Raw genomic sequence first — 15,000 nt, forward strand, 5'->3', positions numbered from 1 at the left:
CTAAACATAAACTCTGCACATGTTCAAACGTGTTCATACGTGTTCATACGTGATGTTGCTCCTTGTTAACATCTATGAGACAAACTGTGATTTGATTTGATTTGATTTAACGTGTTCCATATCGTTTGTGTTTGACTTGTTTCCGTGTTCAGGACTGAATCGTCACGTGTCCAGTTTGTGGACATGTGTCTCTGGTCTGAACGACACCGTCGTCCATCATGGAGGAATTCTGGACGTGATTCAGAAGAATCAGGACGACGTCCACGGCCGGATGAAGAACCTGAATTCAAGCGTCAACCACGTCCTCAGAGATCTTCAGAACTTCTCTGAGCAGGACGTGAGCGGTGAGCAGTTTGTTTTATTAGAACTTTATTTATCATGTTTTCACTCCTGTTCATACGACTGATGGTTTGATGGTTTCTCAGTCAGACGGATTCAGATCTTTACTTTTCTCTTTCAAGCTTTTATTCTGAAAATATTGTTGTTGTTTTTATCATTGTTGTTATGTTATTATTATTATAAAGTTCAATCAATAGTCATAGTTGAAAGAGAAGTAAAATCCTGTCCATTCATGTCACATGAGCAGTGATGATACTTCCTGTCGTCAGTACATGGATCAATTACTGTCATGTTCAAACCCACAGAACTTCATTTCAGCGTTTTCTTCACATTGTGAATAAAACAGTCAAATTAGATTAAAAAAAAAATGATGAACAGCAATGAAGCAGCTTCTACTTTTCTGCTCATTGTGATTTCATTTTATTTTATTTATCATTTCACAGGCCAGCCTGGACCCCCAGGACCACCTGGTGAAAGAGGACTCAATGGGCTGCCGGGCCCCCGGGGGCCCCCAGGACCTTTTGGACAACAAGGACACACCGGAGCTCGAGGTTTTCCTGGTGAGACGGATGTTTTTAATTTAGAGGAAAAAATATTTTCAATATAGAAAGTAAATGTGTAATGACCTTAAATCACAGGTAGAATTTTACTATTTCAGTTCATATGAACATGTGTGTATGAAAACATGTATTTATATTTCTAACATGTAATCTGGTTCTTCCAGGTCCCAAAGGGGAAACAGGTATGTGATGTTTTCAACACGTGACAAATCATAATGTTCATTCATTCTGCAGCGATGTGTTTATACGTGTGTGTTCCTGTTTGTGTGTGTGTGCATGTGTGTGTGTTTGTGTGTGTGTGTGTGTGTGTGTTCTCAGGTTCGCCCGGTGCTGATGCTCATGTCCCCAGACTGTCCTTCTCAGCCGCCCTCACCTTCCCAGTGGACAAAGCTGGGACCATCGTCTTCGATAAGATCTTTGTGAATGAAGGAGATTTTTACGACCCGAGAACAGGTAGAACAACGCTCGTCCACTCGTCACAGGGTTGTTGGTTCAATCCCCAGCTCCTGAGTGTGTCTCTGTTGTCAGTTTGTCTGTTTATTGGAAACTGTATGAGATTTGTATAAAATAGTTTTATTAATGCATTTATGTCACCTGTTGATTCACTTTTCAGACAAAAGAGAACTTGACCCAAATAACCAAATGAATATATAATAATAATAATATGTAAGAGTAACTTGTTAAAACAGTGGAAAAGTTTCTTGTTTAAAACATTTGTTTCTATACAAAAAAGCAGCTTTTGTCTTTTTCTTAATTGGAAAAGTGTCACAACCTTCTCGACCGTCGCCATGTTTGTTGTTGTGAGAAACTCTCGACCAGGTGCTGCCCCCTAGTGGATGTATTTCTTAACAGTCATGCTAATGTACCGGACTCATGAGTAAGAGGACAGTGACGGTTTCTCTTTTCGTTCTGTGAAGTCAGAATAAATGAGTCTTTAGTCACTGAGCAGCTTCACAAAGTTCTTCTCTGGGAGTGTATCGCCACCTACTGGCCGGCTGTGCTTGTTTCAGTGTTTGTAGTCGTTTTGTGTTCTTGTCTGGACGGAGACATTAATTAAGACTTTGTGAGTTGATCCGGTGTCTCTCTGTGAAATGTCCCCTCCAGGTGTTTTCACCGCCCCAGTCGACGGACATTACTTCTTCAGCGCCGTCCTGACGGGTCATAAGAACGAGAAAATCGAGGCAGTTCTGTCAAAGTCTAATTACGGCATGGCCCGCGTGGACTCTGGAGGCTACCAGCCCGAAGGCCTGGAGAACAACCCTGTGGCCGAGGCGAAGACCACTCCGGGCTCCCTGGCCGTCTTCAACATCATCCTGCCGCTGCAGGCCCGGGACACGATCTGCATCGACCTGGTGATGGGAAAACTGGCCCACTCCGTGGAGCCGCTCACCATCTTCAACGGGATGCTGCTGTACGAGGACATGTGACCACCTCGTCCTGACGCTGCCTGAGAACCAGACCGACAGGAACAGGAAGTGTGACGTCAGAGGGTTCAACCCTGACCCTGAATGACCCTGAATGACCCTGACTCTGACCCTGAATGACCCTGACTCTGACCCTGAATGAACCTGAATGACCCAGACTCTGTCCCTGACCCTGAATGACCCTGAATGAATCTGACTCCTGAATGAATCTGACCCTGAATGACCCTGACCCTGACCCTGAATGACCCTGAATGAATCTGACTCCTGAATGAATCTGACCCTGAATGACCCTGACCCTGAATGACAGCTGAACTGTGTGACTGCTTTAGTCCAATCACCTGATGTGATGTGGTCACATGACCTCGGAGCAGCACTGTGAGGACACGACTGTAAAGCAGGACTCGCTGACGCCTGCTGCTACTTGAATCTTTTAAACACGCGACTTCCTGTGGTGAAGAATTACAGAATTAACAGTTTGTAGCATAATACCCCCCCCTACAGGCAGCATAGTTCATTACAGCCACAACATACAACTTTTTCTTTTCTGATTCTTCAAGTTTGAACAATAGTGGAGCAAAACCTGCAGAATGTGACCAGAAGGTGGCGCCACTGGAGAGATCGTCTGCATCTAAAAACAAGATCTGGACATTTATTGATGATCTGATTGGTCGATATTTAGATCCCGGTGTGTGGTTGATGATCTGAGTCAGAGACACTGAGACGTTTGGACAGACAGTGATCCTCAAGCTCCGCCCACGTGGGAGTTTAACTTTGAGTTTGATGAAAAGCCAAGAAAATGTTTCCTGTTGAATTTGATAGGAAGTGAGTTCACATTGTGAATGTTTTTATGTTGAGCTGCACCTTCTCTTGTTTTAATTGTGTTAATTTTTGTGTCCAACTTTTTAAACCATTATAACAAAATGTCACTTTTAGCGTGTGTTAAAGAACAAAGGCATAAAACACACCATATTTTCTTATTGTCAACAAATCACATTAAAGAGCAGCAGTGGAGGAGAAACGTCAGAAAACCACACTGTAAAAATACAAAGAGAAGTTTTTATTTTAAATGTTATTTAAGTAAACATAAAAAATATTTATCATTTAAATGTTTTATATTTTTTAATTGTGTAAAATCGTATAATATTTTATAGCTATGCGCATATACACACACACATACACACATACACTCACACACAAACACACACACAACCATTAAACTCATCTTTAGAATCTGACTGATAAGAACACCATCTATAAGATAAAATAAGATGAGATAAAATATATTAAGATACGATAAGTTTAAAATAGATAAGATAAGATAATCGGTCCTTTGGTCTTTACAAACAGAAACATTGCGTTTGTTTATTTACATGTACAACGAGGAAATGAGTTTTGACCACAAGGGGTCAGTGTAGTCACATTCTAACATCAGGTGTGAAAAGAACCAGTCACAGATTAGTTACACACACAGTAGTTGCATAATCAACTACTGTGTAAAGTACTTTAGTACAATATGTGAGTAAAAGTACTCAGTAACTGTTGTTACTCTAGATAAAATCTCATCAACAGACACATTATTAAAACTGTTAGTTTGCTGCTGAACATGTGATTTGTTGACAGAAATGAAAATATTCAGTGTGAACGGAAACAGTTTAAATCTGAAGTTAAACCATCACCACTGAGACGTATGAAGGACAAACACACACACACACACACACACACACACACTCACACACACACATACACACACTCACACATGCACAGACACACACAATGGTTTTTGCTCTAATGATCATTTCTCTAAGAACGACGTATGAATCATGTATTTCAACTAAACCTTCTGTTATTTAATGACTTCATCAGCAGCTGATGTGAGGACGTGTGATGGTTTCATATCACTGACGTGTTTGTTTTCACTCTTCACTGAATAAACTGATGAACCAGATATTTATAACACGTATACTTTAGCTATCATCTTCATCTAGTCCGAGAGGAGAAGTCACGAGCGTCACTTGTGTTAGAGTGAATTCTAAAGTTGATTCTCCGACAGGCTCCAGCTTCACTTCTCATGTTAAATCTCACTTTTGTATCCAGTAAATTTCACTGTCATTAAAACACGAGTGAAACCAAAGAGATCGTTTGTCGAACTGTGTTGTTTTGTCTTGACTGACACCCATTGGACGGTACTAGCTTTCAATCACTCTGTGGTACCCCCCCCTGACACATACAGTGCTTCATGGTCTGTTTGACTCTAAATGATCATAATTCACTAAATGAACATCAGCTGTTTGAAGAAGACGTGAAACTAGAGACTGAGACATGAACTCCTGAATGTTTCCTGTCATAAAGTGAGAAGAAGAGTCATTTTCTATAGACTTCTATAATCTACCAGTGGAGTCGCCCCCTGCTGTTCATTATAGAAATGTCATCACTTCCGCATTGGCTTCACTTTCTGGACTCCGAGTCTACGAATATTTGTGTTTCTATTTTTTGACCTGAAGCACAAACAGTGCGAGTTCGTCTTCGTGTACTGTCTCTTTAAATGTGACTGAGAGGGGGGAGGAGCCGGGCATGCGCGCTCACGGTGCGCGCTCCACCCTGAAAACAACTTAGGTGCGTCAACTGTTGTTTGTTTCCTGTTGCGTGTGCGCGTGAGACGGGACATGGTGAGTTAATCCCATCTTTTCTTCAAAGTGTCTGAGGGAGAAAGAGAAGAAACGATTCTTCAGAAGAAGAGAAAAGAAGAAGAAGAGTGAGAGAAGTTCTTCAGCATAAAGTTCACACTTTATCTCTTCTTCTCTTTTCTGCAGGAAACGAGTTCAAACTTCACAAACTGAAGTTGATCATGAATCATCTCGTTGTGTTGACGGAACTCATTAATATGTTGTTGTTGTTGTGTTGTTGTGTTAGTTTATTGTTCATGTGTTTTATTCCCTTCTTGTGTTTCTGCGCCTCAACACGTTCTGTTCCGTTACAGGATGTGAACACACAATCTAAAATATTGCTTCATTCACTTCATCAGAAATACTCAAAACTTGTATCCTCATCAATGATACTAATACTTCTACTACTACTACTAAAAATAATAATCATATCTATGTATCACTTCTCAAAACAGTTTACAAAGTCTTTCACAAATAACAAAAAACGAGTAAAAACACAAACTAACAGTTTAAACATGAACATCACAATAATAAAAACTGGAATTAGGTCAAATCAGAGAATATAGCTTTGGTTTTAGGCTTTGACGTTTTGGAGATAACGCTACTCGCCAATAAACCAACGAAGAAGAAGTGTTAGACTGAGCTTATTTTAAAAATATTTCTGTATAATTCATGGAATGTATAGTGTTAAATTTAACGTACTATTTTTGATTGTTCTCAGTTGATAAAAACATGTCCCTCTGAAAATATCGAGAAAAAGGCCAATTACAGGAAAAGTTAAAAAGTTATATTTCATTGAGAAATATCTCCTGTTAATATTATATATAATCATAATATAACCAGTGGTCACTTTATTAGGTACACCTGAACAAGTTGAAACAAAACTAATCCGCAGTGAGAGAATCAGAAGATAATTCTGATTCATGTTCATGTTGAACAGGTCATACAAATGTTTGAAATATAACTTTTACTTTATTTAAGGAAATGAAAACTCACCGACTGGGTCTGAAGATCTTCGGCTGTTTTACAGAATCTGAAACAAGTGATGAAAAACATTGAGTATCAAATCTTCAGTGCAGATAAACCAGGAAGATGAACACAGTTTCTAACTAGTTTATAAAAAGCTCAGCACACAAACTCTAAAAAGTGAGAGAATGTTGGAGAAGAGTTTGAGGACGACTCACTGAGACGAGGATTCTGAAGTGTCAACACAGGACAAACATCCTGTCCTCTCTTTGACTTTGAAAGCAACAAATTCAGTTAACAGTTCAGTTTCACGTCCGTCTTCTTCTTGCTCGTTTCTCCTGCAGCTGTCGAACAGATTGAATCTGATCTGAGGTCAGTCCTGTTCGGTTCCTTTCTTCTGTCGCAGAGCGGAGATGAACCAGGACGTGTTTGAGGTCCCGGCGAGGACCGAGTACCGCTACCTGGTGCAGGAGGAGGACGAGGAGGAGGTGCAGTACGTCCGGCACAGACACTACATCAGCCCCTTCCTGGTTCTGTCCAGACGCTGCATCTTCTTCATCGGCCTCGGCGTCCTCGCCCTGCTCGCCCTCGCCACCTACCTGGCCTACGTGGCCCAGACGCTGCCGCCCTCTGCCGCCCAGGTGTCCACGGACTGCGGAGAGTTCAGAGGAAGACACGTGAGTTTATTATGCACAATTTAGAAAGTATGAAGTGAACATGCAACATGTCAACCAGCATCTCGATCCCTCTTCATCCTTCTTCTTCAGAACAATGGAGCCTACTCTTTTAAGGGGATGGCGTACGCCGCCCCCCCCGTTGGCGAGCTGCGCTGGGCTCCTCCGGCGGCACCGACCTGCCGGAGCCGGGTGACGGACGCCGGACGCTTCCGCAGCATGTGTCCCCAGGTGCGTCCCATGTCCAGAACGGGGAAGGTGATGGGCCAGGAGGACTGTCTCTACGTCAACGTGTGGACGCCCTCGCTGCAGCCGGACGCCAAGCTCCCCGTCATGGTGTGGATCCACGGAGGACACCTGCACACGCTCAGTGGGGGGGAGCCCTGCTACTCCCCCACCGAGACGCTGGCCGCCAACACCGGCCTGGTGTACGTCAGCTTCAACTACCGACTCAACGCCTTCGGCTTCCTGGCGCTGGAGATGCTGAGAGAAGGTTCTCCAACAAACACCTCAGGTCCGTCCATGACACACACACACACACACACACACAGACACACACACACAAAAACACACAACATTTTCATGTTTATTGTTAAGAATGTTAATGTGATGGGATCTCCTCCATGTTAATGAAGCACTGTTGGGGCCTGTTCTCACACCACCTGGTTAGTTAATCTCTGTTTCATGATCCAAAGACGTTCTGAGCCTCACATGACCTGATGGCGTGACGTCTGACTCTGGACACGCGTGTCTTTTTTCATCTTACATGACCCATTTCCTCGACACTCAGCGTCCAAAGAGTTAAATTTAGTTCTTAGCGAGATATTTTTTAAATGGTACGCCAGTAACAAGGTCACATAAAGTCTGCTTCTCGTTTCTGACTGATCCCCCCCCCCATCCGTCCCTCCGTCCCCGACAGGGAACTACGGCCTCATGGACCAGATCGCGGCTCTGAAGTGGGTCCAGAGGAACATCCACGCGTTCGGGGGGGATCCAGGGAAAGTCACCATATTTGGACAGAGTTCAGGTACTAAAGAGAACAAGTAGTATGAGTCTGAAGAGACATTTTTTTAAGTAAATGTTTTATACTGCAAAACATTTTTATGCAAGGGAGCTTCAATAAGTGGTTATCTAATTGATAATTAAAGGTCCAGTGTGTATCATTTAGGTTAAAGGGATCTGTTGACAAAAATAAATATAATTAAAGATCAAATTCAGAAGTGAAAAATCATCTGAATGAACAATGTGTGGTTCATTATCCCAGAATGAGCTTTTTATATTTATATTTATATATATTTATATATACACAGAGAGTGAGTCCTCTTATACGGAGGACGCCATGTTGAACCACCATGTTTCTACAGTCGCCCAAAATGGACAAAGCAAAAACCTTGAGTTCTTATGATGCTGAGCTGCAACATGCAACTTCACCACTAGATGTCACTAAATACTACACACTGAACCTTTCAATATAAGTCAATATTTTGAGTATTGATTAATATTTTAAATCCAAAATGTGTCGATGGTTTTAAGGTTTTCAGACGTAGGAATAAGCAGCTTTATTCTGTTTTAACTCACAAACAGTTAATAAGTCGAACAATCGTTAATTCATATTTGAAACCCTCTGTGTCGTGGTGAACCTCAGTCTGGACCCTGATGACGTCCCAGCTGGCGAAGGGTCTCTTCCAGGCGGCGGTGGACATGAGCGGCCCGTACGTCCGCGATGTGTCACTGAAACAAGCCGAGTCCGACAACCTGGTTTTCCTGAAGAGGACGAAGTGCGAGGACCTGAGCTGCGTCCGGCGTCTGTCTGTCCCTCAGGTGCTGCAGGTACGAAACCCGTCCTCTGCCACAGTGGTTAACATCCTCTGAGTTCCCTCATGGACTGTAAATAAAGATCAATGACATGACAGCTCTCACAAGTAAAGACCAACCATGTGGATCGCCCCCTGGTGGCTGGCTGCAGTTTACCCTGCCTCCTCCATGTTAGCAGATGGGACATTGAACAAACAAACAAAAAACACAGTAGACGCAAACACACTAATTCAACTATGACCCCCCCCCCCCCAGGCCATCCCGTGGCAGGAGCACCCCTTGTGGGCACCCGACGGGATGACAGACCTGCCCACCAGAGGGCACTTCATCGGCCCGGTGGCGGTGGTGGACGGATTCGTCCTGGAAGCTCCGACCTTGGAGGTGTGGGGGACGAAGGGAGGACCCAGCGACGTCCCTCTGGTTGTGGGGACGACGGAGCAGGAGATGGACTTCAGGTGAGAGCTCAGCCGGTTCAGGTGAGTCGCTGTCAGCTGATCTGTCGGCTGATTGGACGGTGTGTCTTCTCTCCAGACCTCCGGCTGAGAACATCTCCAGGTGGACGTGGGAGGACTACAGGTGGTTTGTGACAGGTAACAGTCTCAGTGAGAAACCATGTGGTTTAGCAGAGGCTCCAGTTCGCAGATTTAAAGATGTGTTGGGAAACATCAGTATCAGCTGATGGTTACCAGTTAACTGCCTCCGGTCTCTGGATAAATGTTGTTGTGGTTATTTGTGAGTTCTTGTGAGAATCTGATGAGCTAAGTGTTCAATGTTCTCAGTATGTCTGTTTCCTCCCGACAGATAAACTGGAGCCCTTCAGTAAGACTCTCCCTAAAGATGCGTTGGACCTGTATCCGGTCTCAGGAACCTGTCCCACCGTGGACCGCTGCCCGGAGTGGGCGTACACCACCATGGCGTCAGACATCCGGGTCACATGTCCCAACAATGAGCTGGCAGGGTTGGCTGCAGGTAACCCCCCCCCCCACCCCCGCTGACACTGAGGGTGTGTCATCAGCGCCTGCTGTGGTGAAACTGCGTCACCTAGTGTCTTAACCCTGAGGTCCCAGGGACACAAGGAGTCAGAGTTAATCAGTGATATAATATAAACATGTTAATACAGAGTTCATGATTTTATTCATTTGAATGACAAACTGTATTTTATATAGTTTTTAGAACATTTTACAAAACAACTGGCAGTAAACGTGATTAAAGAAATATCAGGTTTTCGAGTTTTAAAGCATTTATTAGATTTTATCTGTGAAGATAAACTTCACAGAACTAACTAACTGGAGGTTTAAGGTGGAAAATAATGGATAATTTAAAAAGTCAGAAGAAAATAAGACGACATTTTCAACCTGTGATTCTACAGACTCCAGTTTCCAGCGTCTGTTGTTTATGTCCTGACGTCTCTATCTGTCTGTTGTCCTCAGCTGCACTGACCAGCCCGGTGTATCGTTACGTGGTGACTCACACGCCGTCCGGACCGATCAGCGCCACCAGCGACCTGCTGCCGTTCAGCAGCCGCTTCGCCTTCCACCGCCTGGACGCCCTGGCCTTCTTCAGGGGACTGGAGTCCGTCCTGGGGACGCCTCCGTCCGACGGGGACAAGAGGTTCCAGGAGGTCATCACACGTCACCTCGTGACCTTTGCCAAAACAGGTGATGATGATCCTCCTCCTTCTCCTCCTCCTTCTCCTCATCGTCCTTCTCCTCCTCCTCCTCCTCCTCTTCCTCCTCATCATCCTCATTTTCATCCTCCTTCTCCTCCTCCTCCTCTTCATCCTCCTCCTCCTCCTCCTCCTCCTCCTCCTTCTCCTCCTCCTCCTCCTCCTCATCCTCATTGTTCTCCTCCTCCTCCTCCTTCTCCTCCTCCTCATCCTCATCGTTCTCCTCCTCCTCATCTTCATCTTCATCTTCATCTTCCTCCTTCTTCTCCTCCTCCTCCTCCTCCTCCTCATCGTTCTCCTCCTCCTCCTCCTCCTCATCCTCATCCTCATCGTTCTCCTCCTCCTCCTCCTCCTCCTCCTCCTCCTCATCCTCATTGTTCTCCTCCTCCTCCTCCTCCTCCTCATCCTCATCGTTCTCCTCCTCCTCCTCATCTTCATCTTCATCTTCATCCTTCTTCTTCTCCCCCTCCTCCTCCTCCTCATCGTTCCTCTCATCCTCCTCTTCCTCCAGCTCATCCTCATCGTTCTCCTCCTCCTCCTCCTCCTCCTCCTCATCCTCTCTCTCTGTCGTGCAGGTAAGATGGAGAAGGCGTGGCCTGAGTTCCCAGCAGCCACTGCTCTCCTGTCCGGTCGCCTGTCGGTGACTCGAAACCACTCGGCCGCTCGCTGTGATCTGTGGAGAGAGAACGACCTCTTCGCCTACGCCTGGCCGAACTGAGACGTCATGAAGACGCCCCCCCCCCCCCCCCTCAGCTCAGCTCAGCAGCTTGGACTTGTGGGTAATGAGAGCCTCAGGAACCCGAAGGCGATCACACGAGGAGAGACAGGAACAGAGATTCAGTTTGTTACGTGCAGACGAGGAGGATTTTCAGGGACGTGATTGGAGAGGAGACAGAATGAGAAACAGTGTGTAGCTTTATTTGTGTTGTTGTTTGTGAACGTGTGAGTGAATCACACTGTTGTGTTGTGAACTTGTGAAGTTCGGCTGTTTGCACTAATTCATTATCTTTGATTAATTTGTTTTATTTCCTGTTTGATTCGAACCTGTTTTTAGTTCTGAAGCTTTTACATGAATCAAAGTTTTATTTCACAAATTCACTACAAATATTTTCTGAGCTTTTTGAACTTCTGAGTTTTGCATCGTGTTTTTTTGTGTCGACACTTTTTCACTTTATATTTTATAAGCTCAATAAACTCAAACCACTTCCATTGTGTTATTTAATGTTTGGTTTCATGTTGGATCCTCTTGACTCTCCTCAGAACATCTAGACACAAAGAGACTAATGAAGAAGCACAACAAACAGAAGAAACACAAAGTGACCACAAACAGACACAACAACCACAACAGATACAAACAGACACAAACACTACAAACAGACAAACAACAGCTACAAACAGACACAGCAACCACAACAAATACAAAGATACACACAAAAACTACAAACAGACACACAAACACTACAAACAGACACACAACAGCTACAAACAGACACAGCAACCACAACAAATACAAAGATACACACAAACAGACACACAAACACTACAAACAGACACACAACAGCTACAAAGAGACAAATGAAGTGTGACAACAAACAGAAGAAACACAAAGTGACCACAACCAAACACAACAACCACAACAGATACAAACAGACACACAAACACTACAAACAGACAAACAACAGCTACAAACAGACACAGCAACCACAAAAAATACAAACAGACACAAACACTACAAACAGACACACAACAGCTACAAACAGACACAGCAACCACAACAAATACAAAGATACACACAATCACTACAAACAGACACACAGACACTACAAACAGACACACAACAGCTACCAAGAGACAAATGAAGTGTGACAACAAACAGAAGAAACACAAAGTGACCACAAACAGATATAACAACCACAGCAAATACAAAGATACACACAATCACTACAAACAGACACACAAACACTACAAACAGACACACAACAGCTACAAACAGACACAGCAACCACAACAAATACAAAGATACACACAAACAGACACACAAACACTACAAACAGACACACAACAGCTACAAAGAGACAAATGAAGTGTGACAACAAACAGAAGAAACACAAAGTGACCACAAACAGATATAACAACCACAGCAAATACAAACCGACACAACAGCGACAAAGACGCACAACAGCTACAAAGAGACACAACAACAACAGCAAATGTAAAGAAACACACAAACAGACACACAACAGCTACAAAGAGACAAATGAAGAATGACAACAAACAGATTGAGAAGGAAACACAAAGTGACCACAAACAGACACAACAGCTACAAAGAGACACACAACAGCGACGAAGACGCACAACATCTTCAAAGAAAGAGCAGCACACACACACACACACACACACACACACGCACACACACACACACACGCACAGACAGAGAACCTGCAGTACCGGCTCTCTCCAGCAGAGGTCGGCAGAGCGGGGAGCTTCTGTGTCCCTCAGGCCGGATCTGACGCGTCTCTCTCGGCTGCTGCGGCTCCTCAGTCTGACCCGCTGCGGCTCGGACCAGGACCCGCGAGCTGCTCCATCCGCGTGCGTGTGAGGCAAAGTGTGTGTGGCACAGTGTGCGCGTGTGTGTGATACTCAGATTGTGTGTGTGAGTGTGTTTACGAGCGTGTGAGCGCGTGCGAGCGTGTGTGTGCGTGCGCGTCTGTGTGTGTACCCATGGATGAGTCTATTGTTGTCATCCCGGTGCTTCGCTCTGTGACCGGAGGATGCTCCTGACGAGCCGGAGCTCGGAGCTCTGTTCCCGCACAGCAGACCCAGAACCCCCGCGGTGCATCACGGTAATTATTCTCTTTATTCACTCTGTTTTCTTTATTTCCTTCTGTGTTTTATTCTCATTAGAATGAAATGATCTCGCGTGAGTTCGTAGCATCGTCACTAACCGTAGATCTCCGCTCATCCCGCCGGAGCCTCCGGGTGTGTTGACCCGCAGAAAGCGACTCTTAGAGCGGCCACGGGGATCCGAGCCCCGCGGAGCGAGTCGGTACCGAGCGGAGCTGGTGAGGAACCGGGTTCCGTGAACGCATCAGTGTGGGAGACAGTGAAGGCAGCATCAGCTATGGCCTGCAAAACACACACAGACACACACTCACACACATGCACACACACACACACACACACACGCACACACACGCCACACACATACAGGCCTGCCGACGTCTTTGTAGACTTTAGGATTTGATTGCCCATAGACAATTATGTTTTGATGTAAGTGAAAAATGAAAACAGTAAATCATACTTAAACATGCTTGACGACACACGCACACACACACACACACACACGCACACACACATGAGATGGTCCAGCTCCACTCAGGTGAACCTTCTCTCCTGGTGACTCAAAGTGTCGTTCTGCGTCTGTTAAAGCTCAGATGGTCACTGACGGGTTCCAGGTCTGTGGTCTCTCCTCATGTCAGTGAGATGTAGCAGCTCCACCGGGACGGACGTGAACCGTGTGTTTGACTTTGACTCAGAAACATTTAAAAGAATCAACGACCTCAGCTGAAGGTGGAGGATGTTTGTTCTCCCGACAGGAGGCTGCTGGTTTCAGTCAGATTCATGAAGTCAGACTCTTCACCACAGGAAGCTGTGTTTCAGTATCTTGAGTTTGAACGTGATGATTTTTCTCTTTCCACCTTCATCCACAAGTCACAGGAGGGAAATCAGTCCAGTTTAATGAGGTCATCACTTCAGACCAGATGCATCATGGGTGGACGCTCTGTGGATAAATCACCCATCATGCTTTGTTTTTGTAGCTTACCAGAGAAAACGTCAAATATTCTGCCTGTCGGTTTGCCCGTCGGTTGGCCTGTTGGTTGGCCTGTCAGGTGGAGCGTGCCCTCCATGCGGGCCTCCACCCTCCTCCGGGCCTCCACCCTCCTCCGGGCCTCCACCCTCCTCCGGGCCTGCAGCCAGGGCTCCTCTGGGATTCCGTGCACTGACCACATTCAGCCGCGGCCACATGCTTCAGTCCGGGTTTGAGTCTGAGTCTCTGCAGAGCCTCCTCCGGTCTGAAACCAGATTCCACAGTTTCTCCTCGTGACTTTGATCTCTTCCGGGTTTGATGGATCAAAGCATCACATGAACAAAACCAAAAGTATCTGAACTGACGACGACCCAACGACCCAAACTCTCCTGGATCTGATGTTTACAGAAGGAATCATCAAAACAAACAATTCCAAAAAGCCTGAGAGTTTAAAATCAGGAGAGTTTACATCAGACGTGAGGAACCTTCAGGAGACATTCTATTTTAATATAAACCAACACTATGTTACTGGTACTGAGCCGCAGCGCCCCCTGCTGACTCATTCTGTGATTCTGTTGGGTTCTGACTGGGTCGTCCCTCTCAACACTGGATATTACCCATGATCCTCTGCTTCCTGAACCAGAAGAGCTGCTGCTGTAACAAATCCACCAAACTGTTCAGAATTCTTTATATTGTAAAAGTTTCCTGATGAGTTCTGGAGATAAACTCTGGTTTTTAATAAACTTTAAGTCTTTTGAACTGATCTCAGTTCAGCTTCCCTCCTCAACTTGCTGCAGCTGATTGTGGGTTCTCAGGTTCTTCAGGTTTTATGGAACCTCACTGATGTTCTGATGATTACAGAAACATGTGAAGGAACCTGAACTCGGTTCCGTCCTCCAGCTGCTGTGGATCCTCACGTTTCTCTTTGTTTCTCTTTGTTCTCACTTTCATTACATAATCCTGCTCTGGAGAAATTCCTAATCCACGTGGTCCAGAGAAGGACCACTCATTGGTGAGGACCCTGCACAGAGGAAGTAGATTAATCTGGATTAATACCCTCGTTGCTTTGTTGTGGGATGATCTAC

At 45.1% G+C, this 15,000-nt stretch overlaps 2 protein-coding genes across 7 annotated transcripts in view; both read left to right on the forward strand.

Moving 5' to 3' along the window:
* The window catches only part of LOC128432067 (EMILIN-1), an 11,397-nt gene extending 6,943 nt beyond the window's left edge, over positions 1-4,454 (forward strand). Inside the window, exons 6-10 of the mRNA XM_053417718.1 lie at positions 131-344; positions 783-899; positions 1,064-1,081; positions 1,218-1,352; positions 2,004-4,454. Coding sequence (XP_053273693.1) covers positions 131-344; positions 783-899; positions 1,064-1,081; positions 1,218-1,352; positions 2,004-2,326 — 807 coding nt within the window. The 3' untranslated portion in view covers positions 2,327-4,454. The remainder of the gene's footprint in view (positions 1-130; positions 345-782; positions 900-1,063; positions 1,082-1,217; positions 1,353-2,003) is intronic.
* A 419-nt stretch (positions 4,455-4,873) lies between these two features.
* si:ch211-71n6.4 (para-nitrobenzyl esterase) lies at positions 4,874-11,324 on the forward strand. Of its 6 annotated transcripts, XM_053428022.1 has the most exons (11): positions 4,907-4,989; positions 5,134-5,202; positions 6,297-6,629; positions 6,720-7,140; positions 7,546-7,653; positions 8,272-8,456; positions 8,697-8,896; positions 8,973-9,031; positions 9,243-9,410; positions 9,872-10,099; positions 10,683-11,324. In XM_053428022.1, the coding sequence occupies exons 3-11, from the start codon at positions 6,366-6,368 to the stop codon at positions 10,823-10,825; spliced, it is 1,776 nt and encodes a 591-aa protein (XP_053283997.1). In that variant the 5' UTR covers positions 4,907-4,989; positions 5,134-5,202; positions 6,297-6,365; the 3' UTR covers positions 10,826-11,324. The 6 variants fall into 6 exon arrangements, with proteins under 6 accessions (XP_053284005.1, XP_053283994.1, XP_053283990.1 ...); XM_053428030.1 differs by lacking the exon at positions 5,134-5,202 and having other exon boundaries at positions 4,874-4,989; positions 6,359-6,629; XM_053428019.1 differs by lacking the exon at positions 5,134-5,202 and having other exon boundaries at positions 4,879-4,989.
* Positions 11,325-15,000: the final 3,676 nt, after the last annotated feature.

The sequence above is a fragment of the Pleuronectes platessa genome, chromosome 1 (genome assembly GCF_947347685.1).
Source record: "Pleuronectes platessa chromosome 1, fPlePla1.1, whole genome shotgun sequence".
Taxonomy (NCBI): Eukaryota; Metazoa; Chordata; class Actinopteri; order Pleuronectiformes; family Pleuronectidae; genus Pleuronectes; species Pleuronectes platessa.

Coding starts and splice junctions, on each gene's coding strand:
- si:ch211-71n6.4 (XM_053428030.1), top strand. CDS start 6,366: ATGAACCAGGACGTGTTTGAGGTCCCGGCGAGGACCGAGTACCGCTAC. Junction 7,141..7,545: donor TTCTCCAACAAACACCTCAG/GTCCGTCCATGA, acceptor CGTCCCCGACAG/GGAACTACGGCCTCATGGAC. Junction 10,100..10,682: donor CGTGACCTTTGCCAAAACAG/GTGATGATGATC, acceptor TCTGTCGTGCAG/GTAAGATGGAGAAGGCGTGG.